The sequence below is a fragment of the Manduca sexta genome, chromosome 12, assembly GCF_014839805.1.
Source record: "Manduca sexta isolate Smith_Timp_Sample1 chromosome 12, JHU_Msex_v1.0, whole genome shotgun sequence".
Classification (NCBI taxonomy): Eukaryota; Metazoa; Arthropoda; class Insecta; order Lepidoptera; family Sphingidae; genus Manduca; species Manduca sexta.
Genome location: NC_051126.1, coordinates 6,891,690 through 6,904,661, shown reverse-complemented (window position 1 = coordinate 6,904,661; position 12,972 = coordinate 6,891,690). Strand labels below are relative to the sequence as shown.

The 12,972-nt window shown below is 34.4% G+C and overlaps 1 protein-coding gene across 3 annotated transcripts in view; it reads right to left on the bottom strand.

The window, feature by feature from the left end:
• LOC115440384 overlaps nt 1-12,972 on the bottom strand; it is a 183,032-nt gene that overhangs the window by 13,907 nt on the left and 156,153 nt on the right. For all 3 annotated transcript variants that reach the window (XM_030164659.2, XM_030164660.2, XM_030164658.2), the window contains one exon: nt 1,874-1,949. In XM_030164659.2, coding sequence (XP_030020519.2) covers nt 1,874-1,949 — 76 coding nt within the window. The remainder of the gene's footprint in view (nt 1-1,873; nt 1,950-12,972) is intronic.

Here is a 12,972-nt window from a genome sequence, read left to right as displayed (position 1 = left end):
AACAATCTATGATAAAGTTTTCATTTTTACGAAAAGTTAATTAGTTTCCTAGTAGCCAATGTTATCAATAATAAAAAAAATATTATAGATATATTTAGTATTTTATGTTTCAAACATTTCCTAAATTATGAATAATTAATTTCGATGCTTGAATTGTTTGTCTTTCATTTTGTTGCCTCTTTTACTAGAAGGGAAGCTTTTGTAAAAACAACTGCAAGACAAATAAAGTATGAGAAACGAATGCTTTCATATTATTGATATTATTGTGACCTGCACAGGCCAGCGCTGACAGCAAAGGAGTTCCGAAAAATGATATCATATTTTCTATAAATAAGTTATTATGAATTTATTAAGTGAAATATTCATATCCTTAATAGCCAAGATTTTGTTGTTTGATAATACAAAACGATTAAAACGAAATACAAATTAGTCATTAGTCAAGATTTGTGGTCATATATTTCTTTAAAAGTCGTGTATAAAAAATAACTTCAATAGCTGTTTTAACCCTCATAATAGTTGGCCTTGACATTACTGAACTATGTGAAACAACATAGAAATATAAAGCACCTGTTTAGGATTTAGAACGGTATTTATATCTTGATTTTATGGTCACTTTAATTTCTTCGTAATATTATTTTACTTTAAATTTTATGAAAAGTAATTTCTTAATGACATTGGGAGATAACCGCCGCTACTTTAGAAAATTAAATTCATTTAACGCGAAATTAATTTATTCCTCTTTGTGTGTGTTAAGTAGAATCATGTTATCAAAGTAAAATGTTAGGAGAAATTTTCTTTAGTAACATTACCGTTTTCTTCTGTATTATCTTAAAGATAACTTGATAGTTGTAAAATAGGTCTCGATTCACCTTAATTAGTTAGTCATTTCGCAATCGTTTATTGAGAGTACTTGATATAATGAAATAGAATGTAAAAATAAGTAGAAATTCTTTAAAAAAAACGTATCTGAAGAACCACTAAATAAACGGCTAAAGAATATTTAATAAAATATAAATTAGGTTTTTTTATATACCATAACAACCAAACTTGGACCCAATGCTATAGTAATTTAACACCTTAATTACATCAAACAAGAATCTACGACCAATTACCGACTTGACCGACCAGTTTGATACATAATGACTTGTTCAAAGGTCATTCGAAAACAAAAATTAACAACATAACAAGCATAAACTCGAACCATCCATCGCGAACAATGCCCAAGTTTATTGCTACTCGGGCCGGCTATAATGCTTTAGATAAGCCAGCAGAGACAATTTGGCACAAACTCTGTTCCGCAGCAAAGCGCGGTCCTAGCGCCCTGAGGTTTTGCATATAGATGCGCCCATTTGGCGAACACTACATAAATTAATTGTCTACGTCCCACAGAATACATGTCACACAGATTTATGAATGTCGCGCGGGATTTCACTTTCTTATGTGATTGCGTAATTTCTTAAACCGACGTGTAATCCGGCCCGGGGCGGATCGTAACCGTTTTCCATGTGTTATTTTTGTCCTTCGCTACAAGGTTGACTTTTAAAAGGCTCAAGGATTTGTATTACGTTTACAAATTAAGTACGTGTATCTTCTGTACTTGTAATAAGATCTTTTTTGTGTTTAATCTAAACGTAATAGCTAAATTGTCTAACAACTTTAACGTATCGTTTTTATTTGCGATTGCATAGCCTTATGTTGTAATTTCTAATAACATTCTGAGCTAAAGCATAACTCTTTGTATTCTTAAAGACGCTAAAAGCCTTCCTGTTGTCGTATAATTTCCTCTTTGAGACTCGAAGACCTAATAGCAAATGTAATAAGCACATTTATACGGGTAAATTCCATTCTAAGTTAATTATTTTATGTTACTTACCGTGTAATGCTTTCAAATACGCTTTGCCAGCCGTAATCATCTGCCGGGCGCCTGGATTAAACTTATCCAGGATGTTCTGCAACAATACAAATGAAATTTCATATAAATTTAGATGTACTTTTAGTTTCCTCTTTATATTTCTAATTCTTAACTTTAGAAAGAAATTGATTAAGCCTATAGGTAATAGAAAGCAAGGATAGCCTAGTTGGAAGTGGAATAGACTGCTGAGACGAATGTCCACAGGTTCAAATCCCAAGGGTACGCATTTCTGACTATACTAAAGTTATTTGTGTATTCTTTGTGAATTATCGCTTGCTTTAACAGTGAAGGAAAATAACATGAGGAAACCCGCATATCTCAGAACTTCTGTATATGAATTTTGAGATTGTGTGAAGTCTGCCAATTTGCATTAACATAGAGTGGTAGATAAGGGCAAGAGCTAAACCCTCTCAGTAGTAGAAGCCCGTGTCTACATATATTATAATACAGGGCTAAGTTTATATATAGTTTGCATATTAAATTCTACAAATTCATTACGCCTTGAAAATCATCAATCTAATTATATGTAAAATTCAAACAAAGGATCGTCACTGGTTACTAAAAGGTGAAGGTTGTGCCTTAAGTTTAAAATGTTTTTTAATCAATCAGCGATCACTAACTATAACCTCTTTATGAATACTTTAAAAATCATTAGCACCCTCTGTGCATTTAGATAAGGAGCAATTAATTGTAAACAATATAATATGCACCTCATTTTCAATGTTTGTATTTAATGTTATTAATAAGTCCTAATAAAGGCGTTATAGTAAAAAGGAGCATTCGTTTTCAACAGTTCATATATTTTACCTAAACATTGCATACCAAACATTTTACCATATTTAAAAACCCCGCAACGTATAAATTTAGGATTCAGCTCGTTATACTTTGTACGAATAGTAGGTACAGTCAGCAACAAAAGCAGCTGTACAAATTCATTTCATATCGTCCTTGAACTTTTGTGTCTGTATTAACACTGGATTTTTCTTCACTAAAATAAACTTCAAAGGATTTATTTTAGATAAATCAAAAACAATATAATATTTCAACAAAAAATTATGTGTAGGAGCATTTTTAACTTTCGAATTTGTTCACTTACATTTGTGTGTGACTATGCATAGTTCATTGAAAAAATTTACAAAGACATAAATTACAATTGATAACTACATTTGGAACGGCACTGTAACAACCAAGCAGCGTAAACAATGACTGGCAATTATGTTTATGACAGCTCATAAAATAAACGAGATTAATTACTGATTGCCTAACTAAACCCAATCGAGTTCAATCAATAGGTCTATCGCTACGCAAGTGTTAGCCCTCATTAATTCCGTATCGTATAATAATTCATCATCATAAATAATTGTCCTCTTTAAATTTTGAAATAAAAAGCAACTTCTGATATTCGGATATACGCAGCGCTATTTAAAAAAATAAATTCATTCGGGTCAAGCAAGGTTTGTGCTCACGACTATCCTTAAACAGTTGATGTAGTATTCACAACATTGAATAAACTGCGATCATTTCGTCACAATATTGTGAATGTAAATATGAACTGTAACAATGGTGTTAGTTGCATGTTTGTAAATGCAGTACCTATGTAATTTTACTCCTTACTTATTTAATGTTTAACTGTTTTCTGTTCATCTTGAATAAAATAAAATTATTAAATCTCAAGTAAGGGTACCAAGTCCACGTATTTGGAATCCAAAAATATTAATTATTAAATTGAGTATAATCGTGTTTTACAAATGATGACAAATTCCTAATACTGCCATGCCTTGTGCTAGTTTTGTAGGTAAAGGTTTTTAGTCAATGCTTTATATTTAGCGCCGATTAGTGGTACGCAGGTATGTCGGATATTTACCGACTAAAAACCCTATGTTGGTCTCCATCTACACCTTGGTGAAGTTCCGGAACCTCAAAATGAACGCACCAGAACTTATATTTTGGAGCCAGTAGAATTATTTTCATGGTGATAGTATAAAAAAATTGTTTGCAACACTTTCCACCCGGTAGTTTGTGTGTGTGCCTGACAAAAAAAATCGTATGCAATCGTGGCAGTAAACGAGGACTTAGACCGTAAATAGACTTTTGGAATGCGGCCTTTCAAGGATGCTGCAACGGCTTAGCTCTGGCCTCGTTCCGTGGAGGTGTGGCCCACTTGGCTTCGCGGTAAACAAACGACATTCCTTTATTAACTACTTCTTCGGAGAAGCTTCGAATACATCGACTGCTTTTGCATACTAGTCCTTGTTGAATACTAAAGACTATACGACCCGAATAAGAAAATGTTGTATTTATATTATACTGACTGGCTTCCCTGTTATAATTCCCGTTATAAAAAGTAATTTATAGCATAATTATATAGAAATAAGGTTCTAAATAGGTTTAGTAATTTGTCCTTTATTAACATATTATTTACCTTTTCTCTATGTAATCCGAATATATTAATACACAAAAGTATTCGATATAGAATACGATTTTGCGGTTTGAACGAAAACAAACCGTTTATTTTTATTATGAGAAAAAATCGACTACAGTCTTCATACGATACAGGATGTTTTCTAAAGTGGTTATACGAAGTTTATAATCCAAATAAGCAGAGATTCCACTTTGTGAACATTCGAGACACTAATACAATATTGGTATCCATTTTTAAACAGTACGAGTATTCAAAGACAAGTCCAATAAGAAGAATGTATGTAATTTACGTCGATTAAAACAGGATTTCTATTTTACAAGGAAAACAATACTGAACCACTAAAACATTAAAAACAATATCGCGTAGATGTTAAATTAGGAATAAGGACATAACGCGAAATATTTACAATACAAACACGGCTGCATATGGATTTCTATAGGCATGAACGTTAAACATTCTCTATCGTAAGCATTTTGGGGTGTAGTAAGTGCGTAGAGCAAAATGGCCGAATATTCGCTTCGGCTCCAACCGTCCTAATCCCCAGGTTATGGCCGCATTACAAAAAGCCAATGCATTTTCCCTTTTACCCCAATATCACTGGTCTTCCGACGACATGTGTGGGCTGAACTACGTGCTAATGTGCTTTACGATCTTACCAACTGTAAATTTTTATGCCGTATATTTGTACCAACAAATGTGGTTAATTCATTTTTTTAAGGTATTTACAGCATTTTATCTTAGGCATTGAAATGTACAAGAGATTTCACGATAAATAGAGTTTGCTTAAAGGAAAACATTATAAAAATAGAAAAAGAATACGTCGAAACCTTTCCGAAATCCGATTAAAAGATTAGTATCTGTAACAAAGCAAAAGGTACGCGCCATCGACGGGAATACAAACGATATGCAACACGGGTCGAGGAAAGCCGAAGCTGTTTTTTCCTATCCCGTCAGACACACCATTTACACTGAATTAAAGCTAGTACTAGAATTTTCTTTGTTGTGAAAAAACATCTAATGCTGTAATATTGTTTTATATATTTTTTTCTCGATGAATTGTTAATATAATAAAATTATTGACAGTCATTAATCTATTTTGACAGCCATTATCTCACCAATATTTGACAGTGTTTAATCAAGCGATCAATATAATATGACGACAAAATAAAATAATTTATACACCGGTTAATTTACATTCGACAATATTTTAAGTCAACTTGCGTGTTGCAAATAAATTCAATTAGAATCGTAACATAGGAAGCTATCAGCTAACATTTAGTTAACCCGGCCCGACTGCAAAAGGTTATGAGAAAATGCGAACGTATAAGTTGTTTTAGCTCGTTTGAACGATCAGCGCTGAGGCCGGCCACCGCTGTAAATAAGGTATCAAACGACCGTTTTCGTCCACGAAACTGACTGAAATATATAGCTTCTTGGTCGGGGTGGGCGTGAAGCAATTTTTCACCCGATACAGACATACCTTTTTAAAATAGCGAACAAGCTGTGCCGTTATATCGTGCGCTTATTGCCTACGCCCTATGCGTAAATCTTCGGTTATTCAAGGGGCGAAAAATTGTATTGCACTCACAGAAGTTAACCGTGTCCGATGATCCTTTTTAAACTGTTGTGTGTTGTTGTATGTGTTCGCATAATGATAGACAAAAGAGGTTCCTAATTTTTGTATTATATACGTGTTGAAATTAACTATCTATATTGGTTGAATTTATATAAAATGATCATTTTTAAGACGATTAAGATAGTAGGTCGCTACAAATACCACTGTTGTTCTTAACTAATAAAAACAAGAACCTAATCGAAACGTTCTCATTTAAAACAAGCTGTACAAAAACACACATGTTTTATAATAAAAATACGATAAAAACCAACCAATATTTTTTGCTTCTTGTATCGAACTACTGTTGCTTTGTAAAGCAATACAGTTAGATATAACTTCACCCCGGCCTTTTTATTTGTGTGGCACGTACCGCGCGACATTTGGAACGAAATTGCCTCGAGCGTACTTCGTGACGCCCTCCCTTCCATGTCCTTTTTGAGCCTAATCTTCACACACGTACGTATTTTTTGTATCCAAAGAATTCGTATTGAAATTCATACAACGGTTTACGATGGCCTTTTTGCTTAAAATAGTTGACGGAGTTATGATTGGGAGACATGTTTAGCTACTTCTTTTGGTTTTGCTAATGTCGAATTTTTTTGTCTTTTTTTTCTTGAGGATAAATCGTAGCCAAGTGTTACTTTGTATTGTATACGTTTATTTATATAACTTTAAGGCTTAGTGATACGTGAGTTTAGTCTAAGATGAATAATTATTGCGTCAGTACTAAACTCGGTGATGTTCTAAATAAAGCATGAGTTATTGTATATTTAGTAAATGGTTCGGCTTACAAAGCAAAAGTGATTGTTATAGTCAGAATATCAGACGTCTTCTCTTACAAAATGGCAGTACAAATAAGTTATTGCGTTATGTAGAACTGCTATTTCCTTTGAGTTATCATGTGTTGGATTTATAATTGTATTAATATTCCTTAGATATCACACTCACACACATCACGCCTTTATCCCCGTAGGAGTAGGCAGAGATACAACCAGGGCAACTTTCGCCGTGTGTGATCAGTCCCAGGAAGAGATAGAAATTCCAGGCTCCATGTTGATACAGAGGAGAAAAACCCAAAATATATGACTTTGCCCAACCCAAGATTCGACCTTCGGCTTCGAATCCTGGATTGGCCAGTGATACGACACCGCTCTAAGGTCCTGACTTTAAGCCATGTCGTGCCGTGCAAGTAATGCAAATAAGCCGCGACAATCCATTCAATAATATTATTTTTGATCATAGTTTGTAAAAAGATCAGTTGCTTGCTAACTGCAAATCTGCATACCTATATTCATGTCACTACTCGGTCATCGACAAAATGATATTCAATATCTATAGGTACATACATTCATTTAAAAGGTTGCAGCGAAAACACGCTACAAGAAAGATAGTACCGTTCCTATCACACAAAAACAAATATTAAACTTACGGTCTCTGAACACAAATAACATTATAAATAAAACAGATTTTTATAATAAAATCTATTCCGACTCAAAGGATGAACTTGCGTAGAACTCCTAGGTTGTTTGTTCAAGCACTTGTTGCTCCTCAAACGTGATACGATACAATACGTATAGGAACGGTTGTGTTGTAAACAAGACTGCAGGCAAACTTTATCTAACAAAATAAAAATGAGATCAGCAATATATTTTGTGCATCTCATATTTTTTACTTTGCTTTTGTTGTACAACGCAGTAGGAAATTTCGAGACGGATGTCTTATTTCGATAACTACTTTTCCATTGAAAACACATAAAACTAGAGAGCTATTTAAAGTATTGAAAAATTTAATATTCATTGCCATGGGGCAGACAGTTAAATTCCAATCAAAGCTCCACCTCAACGTCGAACTTCTTAACGTAATCACGGCGTACAATTTGTTACGAATTCAACAATGCACCTCTTAAGTTCTTTGCTGGGGCGAAATAAAAGAGTTTCCTTTAAGTTCGCTAAATGAAGTCGACTACAAAAGGCGGAGCTAGCGTAATTCAAATGAACGCCGGTAGGGCCGACCGCTCCTCGCTTTGATTCTACACTTTCAAGTTTAATTTTTGCAAAGTTTCATCCATCGGACTTTATAAAATGCCCGTACTCTCAACTTCTGTTCCAACTTTTAAATCCGACTAGATGATTTCACTTAAAACCGTGGCAATACTTATAGATTATTCTATGTCTAATTTAAAGGTATATCACATAGGGTGGACGTTTAACAACACATTTTTTTTAAAGACCATTGCTTCACCTGACCCCACACTTGTTCTAATATCTTTGATTGGTTTAACGTTGTTTACATAATTATCAATACTTACAACTGTGGCGGTACAATCGATGCATGCACCGCCATCTTGTCAACATCGCCGGAACTGCAAGAGGATCGATGCAGTGACGCTACTCAATGATATCACACAGCAATCACGATAGATGGCGACGTCGATCCTGAATCACGCTTGCACAATTTGAACGACGCGTTGCATATATACCATCTCCGAATAGGAACCGTCGGAGGGGCCGCGGCCGGTCAGGCGCAACATCTGCCTGACTGGGAATCTTCCCCTTCCATAGAGGAACGTAACCATCTGTTCCTCTACAGCGGCAATTAACAATTACGCCGCTAAACAACCTTAAATATAATTTTATTTTGAGTATAACAATACACAATGAACACCGTAACCTGTGGGTTTTAATAACCATTTGCAAAATTGACTCGCGTTTACTAACTACATACATTTAACGTTGCTTAATTGCAGTGATCTCATACGTAGTTAAGACGCACTGAATGTTAGAAAAAATGTATGTGCCGGAAATGTTTGTAATTAATGTAAGGTAGACATGTATTCATGTATCAAATTGACAAGGTCGACATCTCACGAACTATGATATGTACTTATATATTAATTAAGTACAAATGCTCGAGTACAAGTCAGAGTCTATTGTTTGTCATTGTAATGTAGATGTGTAATTTGTAACCATTCACCGGTTTATGAGACAATTAGGACACAACAAGGTCATCAGAATGTCTGATATAAGTATTTACAAACAGCGCGACTAAGAACATCTGGTCGCTTTACATCTGAAAATTTAAGAGAAACTTAACTCTAACTTAATAAGCTCTTTAGTTTCCTGGGTAAGTTAAGATCTGAATAATTTAAACAAAGTTTTGTTCCAAATGCTTACACTCAATCCGGAAATTAACTGAAGAGCTAATACTCTGAATATAAGGAAATGCCACTTTTCTATTGTATGTTAATTAATTTAAATAGCTTCATAACAGCCAGTGAGTGATCCCACGTAATTTATCTATCTATACAAAATGATACCCAGTTCCTAAACAAACAGATACGAGTTGAAGTCAGAATATGGATATTTATAGCATTACGTTTTCCATTAGGTTAAAGGAAGGCAGTAAAGTCATTGAACTCATGCATTGCCATTTACAAACGTTGCTCAATCACGTTTAGAACCTACTCGATAACAACCTGGGGAGTTGCAACTAACTTTTACTTTAATGGCACCTCTGTACATTGGATAAGAACTGACTAGCGCTAATTCCGAACTCACTTTCGCGAACTTCGACATCGATTCGCTAAACATATTCGCAAACTCACCGAGTAAAATTATTACAATTTCTAATTTGTTTGTGTATGAATTACTTTTGCTTTCATTGGGAATTTGTTTTAATTTCTACGAGTTCACAAGACTTTGGAGATGAAATTGAAATTTTTGAACCTATAAAGTTATTTTAAATCTTTCGTTCATTTCCTTGATTATATTATTTATAGTATGAATCAGTTATCTATTTAAGCGTCGACAATAGTATTGAAATCAAAGAATTCTGAATCTAAATGTCATCATTATACGATGCAAAGTAGAGTTTACCGACCCACATTATTCGTATCGAACATTATTCTGCGCTAGCGAATATGATAATGTAGTGTCATATTAACTAAGAATCTTTATGGGTAGAGAGCCTCATTAGTTTAGTTGCAGTATACGTTGGTGATAACGATGTCCTGGTTTTTATCCAGGTCATGTAATCCTTTGTGTGTTTTTCGTAGAAAGTGAGTAACTTTTTATGGGACTTAAAATGTCGACGACTTTGTTACACGTAATATAATTGATATTAGCAATGTTTCTAAATACTATTATGATAATAATATGACATTAATTAGTGTACCTACATGAATCCGCAGTAACTTTAATTACAGACTTAAAAAAATACGTACTTAAATAATTTTAAAAGGTAACAACGAGATCAGTTGACTTACAGGATGGCAAAGCATGTTGCCGAATTTAACGGCACACTGCAAATATTAATTCATTGTTGCAAACCCGAAGTACGTGACCAAATCCGTAGCAAATCAAATTCTTTTGTTGTTCGCGTCCAAAACATTTCAAATAGATTCTATTGTTATAAAACTTGACAACAGCACGCCTTTACAAGACCACATTCTAGATTAAGGTCTAGGACGTCTAGTTACTTTAAACCTACGCTCACATACCCTAACTTTCAACATGTCACATATCTAGCGAGATTGACAAACCGTATAAACTTGTGCCGTAGTCTCGAATTCGCGTAGTTTCACCTGATAACGAGCGTGTAACCCGTTCCATTAACGAGTAGCGATGTAGGAAAGTAGATGCGGTGTAATTGTTCAGTTTGAATAGAACTGTGTGTTATTTTAATTGAATGGCCTACTTAGTTTAGTTATCGCTTGCGTAAGTTAAAGTTCTCACTTTAACTTATTATTATTAATATTCTCATATTAAAGGAGCACACATTATTATACCTATTATTAATACTCATAATATAAAATATTTTGATTTAGTTAAAGTTTTTTTTTTATAGTATTTTACTGTGCATAAAAAGAAACAGTAAGTATATTTACTTAGGAATAAAAAAACAATGTGCGGTCGTATCACTCGAGGCAAATCTTACAGACAGAAGACAGGAAAAGAAATAGAAAGGACTAGCGAGGTTTATACTGACATACATATAATTAAAAATAAAAAAGATTTGATACATAATATGTTAGAGTTTATAATATTTCAAATGATATTAACATCAAACTAAACGGTTTTGTCTTCGATATACTATGTCGGTATTTACGTGGATTAAACGTTAAGATAATTACATCTATAATAATGCAGCGCAATATTATCTTTGTTTACCGTTTACACGGTTGCCTCACTGCTCACAAGTTCTCTCAGCTACCATTTGATCTCAGATCAGGTTATCGTAAATCTAAGCATTTACCTGCATATATAAACCGTGTCTTCATTAGCAGAATAGCTGTCTGCCGCATTCCTAGATATAGTTATACGTATACGTAATGATTTTTATGAAATATGTTACGCGGAACATAAGTATGATTATTACTGATGGAAAACTTTGCGGCATTTGTGATGTGAGCGATATGCATTCGTATGTAAGCGGATATAAATATTAATATGAATAAATTTAATTAATTTAGGCAATTAATAATTAATTTATTCATGAATAATGTAGATTTATAAACATGTTCCTTCTTATCTAAACTTTTTTTTAAAGGTTTAGTCATTTTTTTATTTTTACAAGGGAACTACCTAATCTACTGCCTCGGTGGCGTAGTTGTATTGCACGTCCGGTACAATAGCGCTCTGAGGTCCTGGGTTCGAATCCCGGGTCGGGCAAAGTGATATTTGGGTTTTTCTGCTCGGTATCAGCCCGGAGTCTGGAATTTGTGCCCGATATGGCGATAGGCTCGCCCCCTATCACATCATGGGACGAAACATACTTGGCGAAAAGTGGGTGCCCTAGTTGCGCCTCTGCATACCCCTTCGGGGATAAAATGCGTGATGTTATGTATTATGTAACTACCTAATCTAATATTATGTAATGACACGGTTTATGATACATGATTTGAATTCAGTAATTTCATCTGGAAAACAACAGAATAACTATTATATTCGTCAGAAGCAGTTCAAGAGTTAACAAAAATGGAATGTTTTTGCATAAAGCGAAAAAATAAGTTGATCGGCTTAAATTACATGTGTAATGTTGCCAATTTATACGATAAAATATAATTCTGGATCGATCCGCCACTGCGGTGTATAATGAAGCGGCCGCAACGAATTTCATTACAGCGTGCCGTAATTTGCGGTTTGTCTAGCAGAATTTATAGATTTCTATCGAAATAGCATCGATAAACTATGTGAAAATGTTGCTGTTAGCAGCAAGTACCTGCTTATCAGATTACATTTATATTAGTGTTAATTTTAACTATATTTTTTCTTATAAATTATAACTAATAAAATCTTAATGAGTACTAAGTTGTTCTTTTAATATTTATATTAAGTTTAACGTAAAGGATTACTACCAAACCGGATATGTGATTATTGTTCCTATTTTGTAGATAGTAAGATATATTTTACATCCAGCCGGATAGCGACCACCGTATACAAGGTTTTATAACCCGCCATAGTGGCCCACGTAAGTGTGTCGTGTTCCGGGATCAGCCTGTGTATATCCGGTCCCAACTGGCCGGCATAATTGTGTCGACTGTCGAGGGGTCTCTCGTCAGCTATTGGACTCCACTATACTTACCATCAGGTGCAATAGGGACCCATTGCTGTGCTCGTAAAAAAAAATTGCTTGTTCGGTTGGGTCACTCTAATATTGTTAAAATGAGAATACTACATCTACACTATTATATAAAGCTGAAGAGTTTGTTTGTTTGTTTGTTTGTTTGTTTGAACGCGCTAATCTCAGGAACTACCGGTCCAAACCGAAAAATTCTTTTTACGTTGGATAGCCCTTTGTTCGTGGAGTGCTATAGGCTATATATCATCACGCTATACCCAATAGGAGCGGGGCAGTAATGGCTAATCTCAGGAACTACCGGTCCAAACTGAAAAATTCTTTTTGCGTTGGATAGCCCTTTGTTCGTGGAGTGCTATAGGCTATATATCATCACGCTATACCCAATAGGAGCGGGGCAGTAATGGCTAATCTCAGGAACTACCGGTCCAAACTGAAAAATTCTTT